General features: G+C 42.5%; 1 protein-coding gene across 1 annotated transcript; it reads left to right on the top strand.

The window, feature by feature from the left end:
- Positions 1 to 16,498: 16,498 nt before the first annotated feature.
- On the top strand, positions 16,499 to 18,562 carry LOC102706068. The gene is made up of 2 exons (XM_040527989.1): positions 16,499 to 17,232; positions 17,398 to 18,562. The coding sequence occupies exons 1-2, from the start codon at positions 16,906 to 16,908 to the stop codon at positions 18,022 to 18,024; spliced, it is 954 nt and encodes a 317-aa protein (XP_040383923.1). The 5' UTR covers positions 16,499 to 16,905; the 3' UTR covers positions 18,025 to 18,562.

The following is an 18,562-nucleotide window of genomic DNA, read 5'->3' as shown; positions in this document are numbered from 1 at the left end:
ATTATATTTATTATGATTATGATGGAAGATTATATTTAACTATTTATATTAAACAAAATAGGCCATTATAAATAACATGACTCTTTAGTTTTTACTACCATGCATTTGTAATTTAGAAGTAACAAAATAGGCCATTATAAATAACATGACTCTTTTTCAGAGGTGAACCACTTTAAATTTAGAAGTAACAAATACATATCTATCTTAAAATCATATTTTGTAATTTAATTATAAAATAAAACAAGAAGATAATACTAGTGTATTACATGTAGTTTTTTTAGTAAGATGTCAAAATTAAAAGTAAAATTAATTTGTGAATTAGGCTAGGGCCGCGTTTGGCTAGAGGGGGAAGAGGGTAAGTTGTCTGGCGCGAAAAACGTAGTAATAAATTAGTAAATAATTAATTAATTAATAATTATTAAAAAATATAAAAGAGATTAACATGATTTTTTAAAACAACTTTCCTATAGAAATTTTTTACAACAAAAGCAGTTCAGGAAGCGTGCGCATAAAAAATGAGGACGCTTAGATATCTAACATGAGGTGCCGAACAGGGCCTAGGTCTATGGACCTAAGTATAAGTTAGTATGGAATTATAATTTTTTTTGAAATTATCCGACAAATATCCGAATAGTTTTCAACTGAATCCGATTCCCACCTAATACTAGCATTACCCGTTCCGTTTGCGAGACTATCCGAGAAATATCGGTTCGATACTATCCATTTTTGAAAAATTATTTGGATTCTGAAAACTATCCGAAGCAATTTAATTGCATCCTAGTGCTAGGTCCATTAGTCTTGGAGCTCATCTAACATTTTCAAGAGGCGCATGCTGCAGCGACGGAGAGATGTGCCACGTAACGTGTGCTCTCTTTTTATTTATGGGAGAAGAAATCTGGCAGATAGCTAGGTTATTTTTCGGTTTTTATGTGCATGTTTTTCAAATAGTTAAATGGTGTATTTTTATAAAAAGTTTCTATATAAAAGTTAATCATATCATATTTCTAAAATAAATTTTCACCTTTATAATAATTAATTTCATCATTTGTACCATAAAATAGTTATCACAAAAATCATATAATCTTTCATTGAATATCTTCATCTAACAAAAATCTACAGCCAAGGTCCGCGAGGAGTTGTACTTGCGACTTGCACACACGGCATGAGACGAGCGGTCGTGAACCCGCCCCCCAAACCCCACCCTTTAAATTGGTAGGTTGAGAGTTGGGACTGTGAGTAGATTGTAATTTGAATCAAATTAATCACCTTGACTGTAGTTTGAACAATCAAATTCTTTAAAATTATGGGAATGTTAAGGCCCCAAAATTCTAGTCACGGCCCAGATTCAGACATTATGGTTTTCATATAGAGAAGGGGGGCTGAAATGCTACCACTAAATTTGAATGTCCAAAGCATAGAGCGAGAATTCTCTAGTATTAAGTTAATACTGGCTCCAGTTGAGCACAGTAATGTACCACTGATACGTACAGAAAACAACTAACAATAATGCAGACAAAAGAGGAGTACTGCTGCATTAAATATGCTGAGTTACATCGGCATATATATACACACTCATAGATGACGTCGTCGTAGTGTGCTAGTGTTTAATCAATTGAGCATTTTTGGGTATATAATCTCACTTCTCAGTGCGTGTTGATCTCAGTGTAATTATAACCAGGTTGATGTGGTAAATGACATGGTAATAACGGCATATGTACGTTATGTGTACCGCGTATTGTTGTCGATCGGTACAGTTTGTCCTAGCTACCCTCTCGATCACATGCTTACGGATATATATGTTCCCTGTGCCTGGGCGAGCAAGAGAATATGCAGCTGGTTTTCGTTCGCATTGTTAGCTCCAAAACGAGAGGTGGATTGGTCAATACGGCATCGGTCGCAATGTGCGGGGATTCTTGGCAGGACTTCTCCATACATATACCATGTATGCATGCGTTCCAAATGCTTGTTTTTCTTTTCTTAAAGAAAAGATGCAGCTCCTGTTTTATTATATGAGCAACTTTACAGTTCTTAAAATTTTACAGTAAAATTTTATCATCTCTTGATATCTTCAAGTACTATAAAATTGCTCTTTTTATATATATACATGCATGTAATATGGTAGCCCTACAGACCCTTTTCTTGTGTTTTAATTGTCTTCCAAGCTAGCTAGGGTCAGCCAAGAAGGGAAGAAAGGCACTGTTTTCAACACCGCTAAGGCACACCCTAAACCATATAGATTTGCTGGGACCAGTCTGCAAATTACACACCTAGCTAATACTAATACTGAACTAAAAACACACATAATACTATATGCCTTAGACAATTCTCACGCAAGACTAGCTGGATGCACATGTACGCATACGTAGGCTCACATAGTTTCGCTGTTACAGCTCCTTATAAACTAAACCTCTAAATTTTAAACTTAATTTTATGATTTTTTTATCATAGTTAATTTCATAACTTTTGCTTTTAAGTCATCATGGACATAAATAAAATTTTTACACGTAGATTTTTTTTTTTTGCAAAAAAAATGCTATTTTGCTTTTTCTTCAAAAAAATGAAACGATAGGCCGGAGCCATAGTCTAGGGGTGGATCTAGAAGGTAGTTTTGGTGGTCTTTTGGTAAAAAAAATCTCATTTTAAGCCTATACATACATATATATAGAAATAAAATTAAAAATTAAAAATATCGTTTATTAACATACGAAAAATACACTTCTGATTAATTTTTAAATCATTATGGACATAAATAAAATTTTTACACGTAGATTTTTTTTTGCAAAAAAATGCTATTTTGCTTTTTCTTCAAAAAATGAAACGATAGGCCGGAGCCATAGTCTAGGGGTGGATCTAGAAGGTAGTTTTGGTGGTCTTTTGGTCAAAAAAAAATCTCATTTTAAGCCTATACATACATATATATATAGAAATAAAATTAAAAATTAAAAATATCGTTTATTAACATACGAAAAATACACTTCTGATTAATTTTATATTTATATTATATATATTGTATGCGGTATTTATAATAATTGAAAAAATTACTATCTATAATTTGGAATTTTGGATACGTCACTGCATGCCCCTACTATGCCTAGTATTTTATCTGTGGGAAGTAATGGATGGACGAGCCACGAACCATCCGGTCGATATGGCTCTTCTGCTGCTCTGCATGGCATTGGCTGCCGGCTGCAGCAGCATGCATGGCAGCTGGGTACGTAGATTCTTACGTATTTCTCACTCTACTCCTCATGACGGTACAGCTTTGGAAAGTACTAAACGGGACCTGATGTTTCTGTCATCTGCACAAGAGGTTGCGACCGAGGGGCAGGCAGGTTTGCAAGCCACAGAGCTCATCCATTGCGAGCCCTGTGATTGCAGAGTTAGGTTTTGTTTAGTTCCCAAAATTTTTTTCAAAAACATCACATCAAATTTTTGGATATTTAAATAAACATAAAAAAAATTAAAAAACTAATTGTTGAGTTATAGGAGAAATCTTGAGACGAATTTTTTAAGCCTAATTATTTTATGATTAGCCATAAGTGCTATAGTAACTAACATGTGCTAATGACGACTTAATTAGGCTCAAAAAATTCATCAAGCAGTTTCCAGCCGAGCTATGAAATTCGTTTTTTCATTTATATCTAAAAACTCTTTTTGATATCCCGTCAAATGTTTGATAAGACCTTGCTCTAAAATTTTTTTCTGTCTAAACATGCCCTTACACGGTGACATGCTGCTCTCATCTAGGTTACTGTTGCTACGTGCTTGGTTTTCTGAGAGACCACCCAGATGGAGCCGGGAAATAAAAAAACAATAAAAATGCACAGTGGAGTGGGAAGTGTAAACACTGTGGATTTGCCTACTCATGGTTCAAAACCCAAAATTTTGCATTTGTACCCAAATTTATTGGTTAATTAATGTGATAGACACTATAATATCAACGACAACAACGAAGCGTAGCTAGAGCATCCCAACAGATTATCTATATATGACATCCTCTATATCTATTTGGAGGATTGGAGAGAGAACATCTAAATATAGATGTTCTCTCCTAATATGAATGACATCTAAAAATAGATGATGAGATAGATATTCTGTTGGAGCTCAACTTTTACTCTTGATCCTCTATTTCTAGGATGGAGGATGGGATGGACGAGCTGTTGGGATGCTCTTGGAGACTGAATCCAAGGATTTTTTTATTCACTTGTCATATCGAATGTTTGAACGTTAATTAGTAGTATTAAATTTAGACTGAGAACAAAACTAATTACATAAATAAAGGTTATTTCATTAATAAAATTTTTAAGCCTAATTAATCCACGATTAGCAAATATTTAGGTAGCATCACATTCACTAATCATGGGCTAATTAGGCTCAGTAGATTCGTCTCGTGAAATAGTTCAGAGTGTGAGGTAGGTTGTATTAATAATCTATATTTAATACTTCTAATTAATAACCAAACATTCGATGTGACAGAGAAAAAAACAGTAGAGAAACAAACCCCTTTAAATAAGGTATGGCGTGTATGCTTATAGGGGTAAGTGCATACAAGTTATAAGTTGACGTTCTATATTCCACAAAAGAAACAAATTATAAACTCTAGCACTTTCTCCGTTTTATTTTTTAGTTTTATCTAGATATATATGATATTAATGAATTTAGACACATGTAAATTATATATTTATTTATATTTAGACAATTTTAAAAAAATTATAACATAATATAAGACCGATGGAGTACTGCTGTTCTTTTATGTGCATCCCGACATTATTGAGCCGTGGATCAACTCCTACCCCTGTATAATACTAATCCTAGTTACTCCTAGATTAGATTCAACACTACCACTCGAGATCCTCGTTGATTGGCTATTCGGTACAGTAGGAGTGATGCTTCTAGTACTTCAAGAAAAGGCCAAGAACGAATCAAACATCAGATCAAGGCAGAGAGAGTAGGCAGGAAATGTCACGGAGCTGTGCTGTGACTCTTGTGAGCTTGAAGGCCACAAAGGAGATTATTTTTTTTTCACTACCACGCACAAGCAATCAAAGGCTTGTGAAGCTTCCGTCAGACCATCACCATGTCACAGCTCACAAGCATACACGCTGGCAGTCAGAACCTCATTTAAGCCCTGAATTAAAATCGCGACGTACTACCTCCACCGTGCTAACTGCCCCTGTACGGCGTTAATCACCTGACGTTTGATTACATTCGCTTTAGCCCAAGATCGAATTAACATAGTACGGAGTATGTGTGTGTTTAGGACACGGAAACTCCACACCAATCTCTGGCTGATGCTCCGAGATCCAACATCCACACGCATCGTCTTTTCTTTCCTTTTTCTGGAGACGCGCACGCATTTTCTTTTTCATCTTCATCGTGATTTGTACCCTACGGTGACACAATTTCCCTTCTCCTGTCCTGGGTGGTGAACCGGTGACTCGCGCCTCTCGGGATGAGGGTGGTCACAGCGGTATAGTACTACCAGTAATGATTTGAGCTCAGCTTTATGCACGAACGTTTGATGCAGTGCAGCCATGGAAGCCAGCCAGCGGTAAAAACATTTTGTTTTTACGGTAGAGTAGTAAATCCAAGAGAGGAACAGTAACTCAAGACCGAAGGTTCACAGCTTTTCCCTTTTATACAGTCCAACTGGACAGGCAGACACTTCGCCGATATCCGGCGTCAAGAACCCCGATTGGTGGAGCGCATCCGCACGCCACGTCCCAAGCGCCGGGACAAAATGTTGCGTCTCCGCGCGTCCGTGCGGGCCGGGCACACGTACGCACGCATCCGCAGCCCGCCCGCCGTCCGCGCGTCACGAGCCAATCCACACTCCCTCCTGACTCGCTTCGCCGTCGCGTGCGACGCGACGCTTGATTCTTCCGGCAGGGCGCGTGGTGGTGGGGGCGGGGAGTCCCGTACGAACGTCCGACCGTGCACGCGTCGTACCGGACCAGATCTGCGCGCGCGGGCGCGGGTGTTGGAGCAAGCGAAGCCACCGAGTCTTGTGGCCGCAGCGGATGCGGTGCCCTGACAACCGGTGAGCAGCGGAATTGAATGCTGCCCGGGTATTTCGCTTCCTGAGTTGCTGACTCCTGCTACTGCTACTGTTCCATATAATATGATCTTCTTATTTTTATTTATTCATACACATTGAAATTTAGTCAATTTTAAAAAAAAGTTAATGTTAGAAAAATTTTATAATATGAGGAGGAGGAAATATACTCCTCCCCTCCTATAAAAAAGTAAATCTAATAATAGATGTGATATACTTTTCTACTAAAACGAATGTAGAGAAAAATATATTTAGATTTATAGCACCAAAGACGTGTTACATTTAATATTACCTTGGTGTGTATGAGACGGAGGAAGTGCCGGTAGAGTACTCTCAGCAGTGGCACAGGTTGGATCCCCAAGCATTTTAGGCATTTTAGGGTGTGTTTGGATGGGGTTTTTTTGGATAGAATATGGCGATCCATTCTTTATAGGTGTTTGGTTGGTGGGCAGAAGTTGGATAGGGCGGTCCGGGGGAATATTCTCCCCAGATACCGGATGGAGGAATCCGGCCGATTTGGCCGGATTTGGCTGCCCGAGCGAGCAGGCGAACGGGCGAGGGGGCGAGCTGGCTGACGGCGACGAGCTGACCGATGGCGACGAGCTAACCGGCGCCGACGAGCTGGCCGCCACCCGACGAAGGCGACGATGAGCACGGCCACGAGCTGGCCGCCGCCGATGACGATGGCGACGAGCGCGACGACGGCGACGGCGACGAGCGCACCAGCGACGACGAGCGCGCGGTAGTCGGGGGGAGGCGGCGACGAAGACAAGCACGCCAGCGGCCGTGGGGAGGAGGCGACGGCGGTGGCCGGGGGAGGAGGCGCGACGCGGCGGCCGGCGGGAGGAGGCGACGGCCGGGGGAGGAGGAGGCGGCGGCGGCCCAGCCGCCCAGATCCAGTCATTTTTTCCTTTTTTCTTATTTTTTCTTTTTTCTATGTATATTTATAATGGCGAAAGTGAATTGTTGGAAATTTTATGTTTTGTATTGTGTATTAATTTGATGGGAGTTATACTCACCTATAAATTCATCGTGCTCCCTCCAACCAAACAAAGGACTGGATCACCAAATCCATCTTCATCCCTACAACCAAACAAAAGACTGGATCGCCATATTCGCTCAACCAAACAAAAAACTGAATCGCCATATTCAACAAAATATGGATCGCTATATCCCATCCAGTCTTAACCATGAATCAAACGCACCCTTAATAGTTCATTTGCTTCCATCGTCATCGACGGCTGCTACCGGGACCCGTTTGTGCTTTATCCGGACGATCCAAGACAATGATTTGTTCACCTGTGGATACATCCTTGATACAACGTTTATGCAAGTTTGAGGCTTAAGAGATCTGTGATGTAAAAAAGGAGTCCCTGTGCCTATTTTTGAGGTCTTGAATTCACTGTGCTGGGGACACAGTGTATTGTTGTTGAACGAACGTCTCTGTTTCAGGCCGATAGGGCCTTCAAGTGTCCTAGTTGCAGTCACGGATCTAGCGGCAGCGGTGCTGTGCTGTGCACCACACCAGTACTCGAGTTCACGACTGTTGCCAAGTCCAGCTTTGCGAAATAGCGCCGGCAACGTCCACTGTTGGTTGCGTAGGAGGTGAGATGGTACAGTAGTCGTAGTTGATCAATCCACGGCTCAGCGCCCTGTTCGCCATAGACAACGGGAAGCAGACAACCCAACCGACAACAATATGCAATGCACCCTTGTTTTCCTCTCGATGCTGTCAGCCTGTGTAAGGTTTCTGTCATCAGGCTTTGGTGGTGAAAACTGAAAAGAGCATCGGCAATGCCGGAGCAGCTGCAACCCGACTGGCAAAAAAAAAAACCCTCAAAACTTGTTTGCGTCTTCTGAGCCTGCGACGTCGCCGTCCCGATCCCTCTGCGCTTGCTCATCAGCGGTGCCGCGCGCCGGTGCCCGGTGGCGAGCTAGAGGGCGACGACGATTCACCGGTTGCCAGTTGCGTGTGGGGCTGTGGCCTGGCCGATCAGCTGGGCCTGCATAACGCCGTGGAGCGTGGTGAATTGGGCTTGTTTCGACAGTGTTTTGAAGACATGGGCGAGGCCCAGCCCGTGGTGTTTCTTCGTCGTTTATTACTCCTGGACCGGGGCCGTTGGAACGACTGCCGCCAAATCCGAGACCCCGACAAGAACGGCCGAACTGAAGTTCAGTCTACAAGCAAGCCGTGTTGCCCATTCACTGGCCGGCCCTTTTTGAGTTGTTTGGGGGGACTTCCATGGCTTTACCTCTGCGCAGAAGATGAAAGCAAAGCAGCAGGCGCATGTGATGGTGCGGGCTGCGGCCCTACTACCCAATCCACCGACCCGGTGAGCCGCCGAGGCGACCACTCTTGAGTCCTGACTCATGACGCAACCGCACCAAGCCACCTCCAATAATAAAGATAACATGGTATCTCTAAGTATTCTAAAAGATAATTTATTTAATGATTTAGCTATTAGCAAATAATTCATAATACAAATAACCCTATAATTTATTCTCACATGACATTAAAATTTGTGCAAGAGACTATATCTTGATCACTGGCGAAGCTGCATATATCAGGGGTTCCCAGGAACCCCCTTCGGAAAAATTTTTAACTAAAGTTTATGAATTTTCACCGTATATTCATTTCTCCGATCTAAATTCAGACACACGTGACACCTCCCTCTATTTCGCTCTAGTTTCGCCCTTACTCTTGATTAAGAGATAATTTTTATCTTTTTCTATTAAAAAATTATATAATATATCTTATAGATACTCATTAGAGGTGGCATGAGCAGGCAACAAGATCGATCTCCCCCGGCCCCAAACAAGACGCACTCGAGCCACTGCCCTGATCAGTACAGTAAAATACTACTCCCTCCGTTTTAAAAACAATTTATTTTTAACATATCTCATACAAATCAATGTAAACAAGAGTCTCAACCGGGATCCAAATGAAATTATTTTTTATAAAGTTTCGATAGGATATTTATCTAGTATTTTTTACCTATATATTCGGTTAATCTCAACTGTTGTTACATAGACTTTTGATGATATTACGGTTTATATTTTATCTTTTCCTATAATTAATGTAGTAATGGCTAGCCTTCAGAACAACCGTGGTGTTTTCTTTCAAAGCTAACTTTATATTATAATAGGTAGATAAAGAAAAATTAGAATGTCCCTCACCTTTTCAAATCACAATATATTTATACTCTACTTTTTAAAATTATAATGCATTTGTTTTCCACATTACCAAATTCTAATGTAATAATTACTCAAGAAGTTAAGTCTCTACAAGGCAAATGAGTTCAGTTAGAAATGAATTCTTTTTTGGACAGGAGCAGTATAATCTTATCCGACCAAAATGAAACAAAATTTATCTAGTATCTTAATCTTAGCTTTTACGTATACTGATCTTACTTATTTACTTCCACACAATATTACCAAATATTATATGGTATCCAAATCTTATGATCACTATGTCCTAAATATACTATTTAAAATTAGATGGACTGAAAATAATATAAAAGAATATGGTCTTGTTTTTAAAAAAAGTCGGTTGAATTTATCACAATCGATATTAGATGTCCCAAAATAACTTTATTTTTCCCTCATACCACAAATACCCTATATAAAAACAGAAAAACTAAGATATTCTCTAATCTATCAAATCTCAAGTCAAATGTAACCCACTTTATGTAATCCTAATGAAAATTATATGCTTCAATTTATACGCCACATTGTATATTTTAAATAAAACAATGTATTTTATAAAATTAATAATATCCCAATCACAAAACAATATCTCGATGTCATGGTATAAAAAATGACCATATCCTCTTCAATTTAATAATTCTTGTTATTTTGAACAACGACATAGTTTTCTAAATATATCTTTGTCTATGATATTTTACTAAAATATATACTACCTCCGTTCCATAATAACCTCATTTTTCGTTTTTTCTGTGTCCAACGTTGACTATTTGTCTTATTTGAAAAATTTGTTAAAAAAATAAAAATAAAAATAAAATTAGTCATGCATAAAGTACTATTTATGTTTTATCATCTAGTAAGAATAAAAATATTAATCGCAAAAAATTTCAAATAAGACGGAGAGTCAAAACATTGTATCAAAAAACTGAAAAATGATCTTCGGGACGAAGGCAGTAGAAAATAAGTAAATGTTTACATCAATTAAAATACTTCACATGACTCGGGTATACATGTTATTGTATTATTTTCAAACTAAATATTTTAAAAGTTATAAATTATTACAGTTTTAAAATGTTGACAACATATTTATCCAAAACAACCAAAATTATCTAACTGAAAAGGTTGCTACCTAACATTCCTATGTTACCTTGGGAGCCCCCGCACACCCCAATGACCCAACAAAAAACGACACCTCCAACGCCGGAGCCGAGCGGGGGATCGAAACGATCGCGCAAAATTCCCTGTCAAATCCGGCACGATCCGCCCCGCGATTCGCATGCAACCGAAAACGAACGCGTAAACCCAGCGGTGCGCCGTGTCGTCCCCCCGCTCCCCGCGCGCGAGGCGCAGCGCCACATGGTTGACAGCGCCGATCGATCGATCGATCCATCCATCGAGAGCGAGAGAGACCGGACCGAATCATACATATGCCGGCCGGCCGGCCGGCCGCGTACTCGGCTGTCTCGCCCTCGCCCCTCGCCGTCGACGGAGGCGCGGCAGCGGCAGCAGCTCGGTGCTAGCGTCCGTCCATGCTGGCGTGTCGGCCCGACAAATGATATATTTCGCTCGCCCCAATATTGAACCACATGATGGCGGCTGCACTGCACTGCATTGCATGCATGCACGCATCCATCCGTCCATCCATCCATCCATGCATGCATCTCTACAGCGAAGAAGAATTATTCGTGCTCCGCGATCTTTACAGCCAAGCTCGCGCTCCGCAACTAGGCGTGTAGTGGTATTAAAAACCAAGCAGATCATTAGCAGTCCTGATTCTGAGATTGTGTTACCCACCGGCCAAGACAAGCCCGGCAGGAAAAAGTAGTCTGCCCGTAGTATTAAATACTTGGCCTGTTGAATTAGGCCGAGGCATTGGCTATCACGCACTGTCCAAAAAGAATCGAAGAGGAGACGAGAGGGGAGGAGAGAGCTCGATCAGCCTCAGCTCATGGCAGCTGCGGCAGATTTTGCAGCCTTTTTCGGGGCTCTGTCTAGGCCAAGAGCCCTACAAATGCAGCACCATCATGCTTGGATCCCTTTGGCCTTTGTGTCGTAGAATGTACAATCCCCCTGTGATTAGTGGTGATATCATCGGTGGTCAAAAGCGTCAAACGAGGAAATTATTGCTAATCTCCACCATTAGGGTCGGTTGCGTTTGCGTTCGCGTTGCCCTGCCCCCCTGTGGGCTTTTGGGCAGGCATAATTGCGGCCATAATTACTGCCATGAGTGGTCATGATGGGACTCACTCGAGAGGCTCAGCAGCAGTCTTTGTCCCCCTTGAATCCTTCATCCATGTGGGTGGCTGCAGCCCAAATCTCATGCTTCCAACTCCATCGTCTCCCTGTCTGCTAAGCAAACAAAATAAATGTGGGACTAAGTATGTATTCCACTATGGCTGCGTTCGTTTCGGGTGAGAGATGAGTTAGTTATCCGGCGTGAAAAACGTAGTAATAGATTAGTACATGATTATATTTATTATTAAAAAAGATTAATATGGTTTTTTAAAACAACTTTTCTGTAGATAACTTTCATAAAAAATACACCGTATAGCAATTTGAGAAGCGTACGCGCGGAAAAAGAGAAGAGTTAGATATCTAACTGTCTGGCTGAACACGGCCTATGTAGTACTCCAGTATTAGTATAACTGTAAGCCGATTTGCAAGTGTTGTGCATAAAATATTTGGTGACACATGGCATTTTGGCTATTTTATTAGGGTATTATGCTGCATAATAACATAGTATATGCGATGGTGTATTGAACAGTACCTAATTTGGGGATGGTTAGAGACCGGATTATCATGTTTGGATCACATTGTCAGGACCAAAAGAGTACCTAATTCAGGGATGGATACAAATACCGGATTGTCATGTTTGGACCACATTAGCAGAGGCGAATCAAGCTTTGCCTGTATTTAAATGCAAGCTTCTAGACGCCTATCACATGTTGGTGTTACAATAGGCCTTGATTAGATTACGCGAGATCACGGTTTAGGATCGTGTTTGCTTCTCCCGGCATTTGTTTATAGCTGCTAACTGTTTCTTTGTACAAAGCATCACATTCTCCAAGATCCCACGAGTAGTAGCCCTAACAGAGCATGCACACACACGCGAAATCTCTCCCTTTCTGCGAAGATTTATCCATGTGATTAGCGATTGCGTCCAGTATGGTTTGCTGATATGATAACTCCATGGTTCGTCTAGCGTGTCAAGTGGAATGGGAAAGCGGTGTTAAACAAAGAGTAGGGGAATATATATGTCAAATGGAAAGGAACGATTTGCTGCCGCCGCTGCGAATTCTTAGTCAAAAGTGCCGTTTAATTTGGGGACCGTAAGCATGATAGTGTTGACCATTTTAGCACAAATTGGCATGGTTATCAGAAGATGTCTCATTACGGTAGGTGATAGTAGGGGCACCTGTTCCATGTTCATGGTCTAGTAGACCCGTTTTTTCAATTAATCAGAGCCCTGCTTCAGATGTTTCCAAAAGAAATTATGCAGCATACAAAGGAGTTCCATTCAGGCATTGCAGTACTTCTCATTCTGAAAGAAAAGCCTTCAGTTTTTGTCCTCTTGCTTGGGAGCTGCCATGAGCGTCCTCCATGGCTGGTATCATCATGTCCACTGCTGCCCTGCTCGAAGAGGCTGTTTGCCATGTCTACACACACACACACACACACAGGCTTTACGCACACAAGAGCAGGATTAAGATGGATCATCTTTCAGTGCTTGACAAGATGGGAACACAAAGGCGCATCACATGAACTTCGCTGCTCAGACCGGAACGCATGCTAATCCCATGCATGTCGGGTAATTGTCCCTCTCCAAAGCTGGGAGCCAGGGAGTGATCCGAGTACACTAGCACTGACAGTTACTTCTGATGAAAATTACTGAAGCAGCCAAATGGCAAGCAGACAACACTGAAAACATACCTCACAACGACGCCAGTTAAATTGCTATTAGTCACTGTTCATTTAAAGGGAAAAGGGGGTCACTTTTATAACCCTAACAAATAGGTTAATACTACTTAATACTGAATGGTGCACCGTTCAGGGTTTTAAATTTTAGTATGTTTACTGAACTTTTATAACCCGGACAAAAGTTCAAGGTCGTAAAATACTCCGGACTTACAATAAGTTATTGTTAGCATAATGCAATAATTTCGTGTACATGGTGTACAAAGTGCAGACCCTCTAGTGAGCTTGTCTTGTTTTCTTTTTTCCCGGTGTTCTTGTGATATTGTCTGAAGATACATAATGAGTAGAATGGTTTTTGTTCATGTAAAAGTAGTGATGATCTTTAGCTCCTCGCTAATGGGAGTTGGAATGAACTGTACAAGAGAATTCGAGTGAGCTATGATATGTAGTGGCTTTGGCAGGATAAGATTTGCATCTCTGAGTTGGAAAGGGAATAAAGGGGAAGGAAAGGGAGGTGTAGTATAAGATTGAATCGAATAACGCATGCTTGAGATGTCAAATGGACTGATGGGATTGATGGTACTAAATATCGCATAGCTTAATTTAACACTACGTTGTGTTGTCGGAGTGTGATCCACAACCTACAAAAAGGAGGTTGCTTTTCTGATGATATTTGTAGTACCAGGCAAAATACTGATGTAGCTCAACATTCGCAAGCAGAACAAGCTGGGGGGGGGGGGGGGGGGGGGGCATTCACCGATTAATTCGGTTTGTTTTTTTCAAAATTTCGGCTCTCCTGTTAATCAATACCAAAATACAATGTAAAATCATCGAGATTATTTTGTTTAGGTTCGGTTCGGTCGTTGTTGATGGCCAAACCAATTCATCAATTTTGGAGACATGTTTACAAAAGAATCATAATATACCTCCAAGAGAATGGCTACAACTTAACAACATGCATTCAATTGTTCAAAAAAAAGACACCTAGGCTTGCACGCACTACCTTCCTTTTTGCTTCTGCTTATGATTATAAGACAAGATTTAAATTTTTAACTTTAAATTTGAAGTTGTTTTAAGGTTTTTTATCTTAATTTATTTTCAGCTTATAGATCGGTTCGGAAATGATGTATTCGGTTGCAAATATATTGTTTGTTTTTTTTAAATACAAACAATAACCACATATAGGTTAGTATCGCACTTCTTTGCTATATTTCGGTCAATTTGGTTACTCGAATTAAAATCAATTAGCTAAAAATGTTGTATCGGTTTTGGTCTTAGTTAGTTCACTTCATTTCTTTATTTTTGAGGGAATTGTGCTGATCCCTAGGGTTGGTCATAGTAATGTCGTGTAGCAAGCAAACCGTAGATTGAGCCGTGACCCATCAAAGTTGTGCTTGTGGCTCACATAAGTAACCAGCTACAAAAAACTTTATTGTTGACATAAAGAACTAATAACTGTTGTTATGTATCTTGAGTGATTTAATTTTTGTTGTTAAAAGTTACACAGCTTTATAATACACGAACATGATCTCTACACTTATGAATTAGTTAAAGATTGTCGTGATATATTTTTCCTACATGGAAAAGAGGAGATTTTTATTTTTGAAATATTTCTAATATAATGTTAAAAACAACATTCCCTGAGCTTATTTTCAATATGAACATTTTAATCACATCATCCTTTGTAACTTGAAAGCTTTGTTTTTTAAACACAATACGACGCAGACGCTAACAATGCGCACACATTCTCTCCCAAAAACGTAAGCATGCAAACCCTACCCTTATGAGTACTTATGAAGACTGGCCGACAAATCCTAGAGATTAACGAAAGCACAAAACTTGACAGGTTTGCTATGACATGGGTTATGACCTATGGTGTGGCAATGATTTGGTCACTCTACAACAGTAGCATGGTAAATCACCGTTTTCTTGTCATGACCGATTGCGCTATTCATGGCTTGGCATGAGGGTAAACTTGTTTGTTTTCACAGAATCATTTTTTAAATTTTAAATGATGAAGGTTCAAAGTATAATAAAAGATCAATGGAAGGATCTTTGATAAATATGGCTAGAGGTAGCTACAATTTGCTGTTGGCTTGATATGTTAGCATACAGATCATCCATGATATTTAAAATTAATACTATTTAAATTTAAAAAAATACAAAATATACGTCAAGTGAGAAAAATCATAAAAATAGAAATCTATTTTGGTCGAACAGAGTATGAACAACCTGTCCTATTGAACTGAGCTACATTAGGTGTTGGCTCTGTCGAACTTCCCCAATTCGAGGCTCCCTCCTCGCTAGCACCATCGAAAGTGGAGGTACTTGACAAATTGGGCCATGTCGACAGTCCCTGTCGAATAGACAGATCGCAATAGTTCCCTTGTCAACATGGCTTAGCTCGATAGAGCCATATTTTTACAATTTATGGTATCCAACCTTTCTTTTTGTGATTTTCTGTTTATATTATTTTTATGATTTAAAAAATATGTTTGCCAATTGGGTTTACTTAAGCATCTGAACTGTTTCCAAATATTCATGCAAAAAAAATACTTGATCTGTCATAAAATAAGATCATCTTTCTAGTTCAATTTAAACTTAGAGTAGAAAAAACAAACTTATTTTAGAACGTGAAAAGCATCTCCCAAATTTAGTGAACCATGGGTTCCAAGACTATTTCTTAGATCCAAGGACGTTCCATGCCGTGCCAGCCATTTTGACCGCTGAACTTTGCAGAAAGCGCGATATTCCGGTGAGGAATTCACCCCAAAAAAAAAAGCTGGTTTACAATCTGGTAGGTATGTTCTATTCCTAGTAGGGCCAGCCCAGGGAGCAAAACCCGGGAAACAGTTTTTAGCACACAGGATACACCCGTGTGTTTGCATGTCATATAAATAGTCGTCAAAAAATATAAAAAAATTTGACAAAATAGATTAATATGATTTATATCACTCCACAAACATGCAAGTTTAAATTCAACTTTTACAAGTTGTAGCAAAAAAACAAACAAAAACTAAGTATATGCATATTCATAATTGTTTTTGTTACAATTTGTAGAAATTGAATTTAAACTTGCATGTTGGTAGAGTGATATAACTCATATTAAACTATCTTGTTAAATTTTTTTATAATTTTTTATGACTTTTTAGATGGTACGCAGTAACGGATGTACACCGTGGGTTAAAAAATTGCTTCTCCACACTCACACTCCGCCGATTCCAACGCCGGAAACCTGCCCTCCCCCACCACCAAACCACCCCCCTGCGGTACGCGCTAAAAAGGCTAAAAACATCTGCAGCGGAACGCAAGGCGAACGCGCGATGTCGCGAGGAGGCAGCCATTAAACACGCCCCGCTCCGCTCGCTCGCTCGCTCGGACACGCGAAACCAACCCACCGGCCAGCTAGCCACGACCAGCACACGCCACGAACCGCGCGCGGGACAAGCAGAGCGCGCGAGCAAGCGAGACATCAGCCATGGCTGTGCCGCTGCCGCTGCCGCTGCGTCCCCCCAACCTCATCATCACCCTTCCCCCCTTCGTCTAGACACCCATCATTGCACTCCACGCCTCTCCGATCGTGCTGTGTCTCGCCCGTCTCTCTCTCTCTCGCCGCCGCCGCCGTCTCCTTGTTCTTGCACCGCGGGCTATATATACGCAGGCGGAGCTGAGCTTCGAGACGCATCGGTGTGTGTCGTCTTTGGTTTCTGCGGCTCGTCGTCGTCGTCGCCATGAACGCCTTCTTCACGTCCCTGGCGAGAGGGCTCGACGACCTGAGCAGCGGCGGCGGGCTGTCGTCGCTGCCGGCGCTGCTCCGGGCGGCGGCGCTGCTCAGGGGCCTGCACTCGCAGCTCACGCTGCTGGTGGGGCAGCTCCACCTGCCGCCCGGCGGCCGGTGGCTCGACGAGTACATGGATGAGACCGCGCGGCTCTGGGACGCGTGCCTCGCTGTCAAGCTCGGCCTCGCCGCGGTCGAGCGCTACTGCACTGCGGCGTCCTGCGCCGCCGCCGCCATGGATGACTGGCTTCAGGACCCTTCTCCTCTCTCCACTCGCCAGGTTGGTGTCTTGTCCTGTTACTTACGACTTCTCTATTTGCTGCCAGCCTGCCACGCCATGAATGGTTCTTGCTCTGTTTCGAGTTTGTTTCTCTGTTTGTGGCTGATCGCTAGGTGTTCTTTGCATGCTCTGTTTTTTTTACGGAAACTTGTTTGATTGGTGTAGGTGCTGAGGGCGATCTCTGCATCGAGAAGGGAGGCCATGGCGGCGGAGGAGGAGAACCGGGCGCTGTCCGAGGCGAGGATCGCGCCGCTGTCGCTGCAGCTGGACGAGCGGCTGCTGCTGCGCGCCGCGGACGCCAGGCTGAGCGGCTTCAACGGATTCCGGGGGCTCCTCTACGCGCTGCACAACGCCAGCTCGCTGCTCCTGCTCCTGCTCGCGTCCGGCGCGGTCTCCTGCGCCGCCGCCGCGGGGGCGTGCTCGGCGGAGGGCGCCGCGGACGCCGGCGGCTTCATGGCGTCAATCGCAATGCTGCAGCAGAGGATGGCTGAGGAGGCCGAGGCCGACGGCGGCTCCGGCGGCAGCGCCAGCGCCGCGGGGGGCATCCGGATGTACGAGTTCCGGTGCGCGCGCGCCGCCGTGGAGGCGGCCCGGGAGGAGGTGGAGCGCGCCGTCGCGGCGGGCCCCCGCAAGCAGTGCGAGGACGGCGGCGTCAAGGACAAGGTGGACGAGCTCAAGGCGTGGCTGGACGTGCTCCGGACCGGCACCGACGGCCTCGTCTGCCAGCTCGACGACTTCTTGGACGACATTGTCGAGGGCAGGAAGGAGCTCTCCGACCTGTGCAGCCACTGATCGATCACATCTCACCACAGCAACCAACACCATCACCAATTCACCACCACCACCATCATCGCCATGGATGATGCTTGTTGCTTGCTCGCGTGGTATTACAGCCAAAGTAATACCGCTCCACATACTAGTACCAGTAGGATTACGTAGTAGTAGTAGCAGCTAGCAGTACTCATCGATGCAGAGAGATGAGACAGAGAGTGTGTCACTGTCACAGCATTTTGCTCATGATGTTGTTGTTCCTTCCTGTTGCTGCGTCTCTGCCATGAAAGGTGCCATGAAAGGAGAGGCATGATGGTGATGAGAGAGAGAGAAAATCTTTGTTGCAGTGCATTAGCAAGCAGCACAGGCAGTTGCACGACGAAAGGGTTGCCTTTTGTTTGTTCGCCTGGGGAGGCAGACGTGCCCGTAGCCCGTAGCTCGGGCTATAGAGTCTATCACAATACTACGAAAAATAGGCGAACTTTGGCTCTCTTCAGGGAGGCAGTCTCCTAGCACCTGGGTGTAACCCGGGTGTAAATACATCTGTTGCTTGTATGTC

Source organism: Oryza brachyantha, chromosome 1 (genome assembly GCF_000231095.2).
Source record: "Oryza brachyantha chromosome 1, ObraRS2, whole genome shotgun sequence".
Classification (NCBI taxonomy): domain Eukaryota; kingdom Viridiplantae; phylum Streptophyta; class Magnoliopsida; order Poales; family Poaceae; genus Oryza; species Oryza brachyantha.
This window is presented reverse-complemented; position numbering and strand designations above follow the sequence as displayed.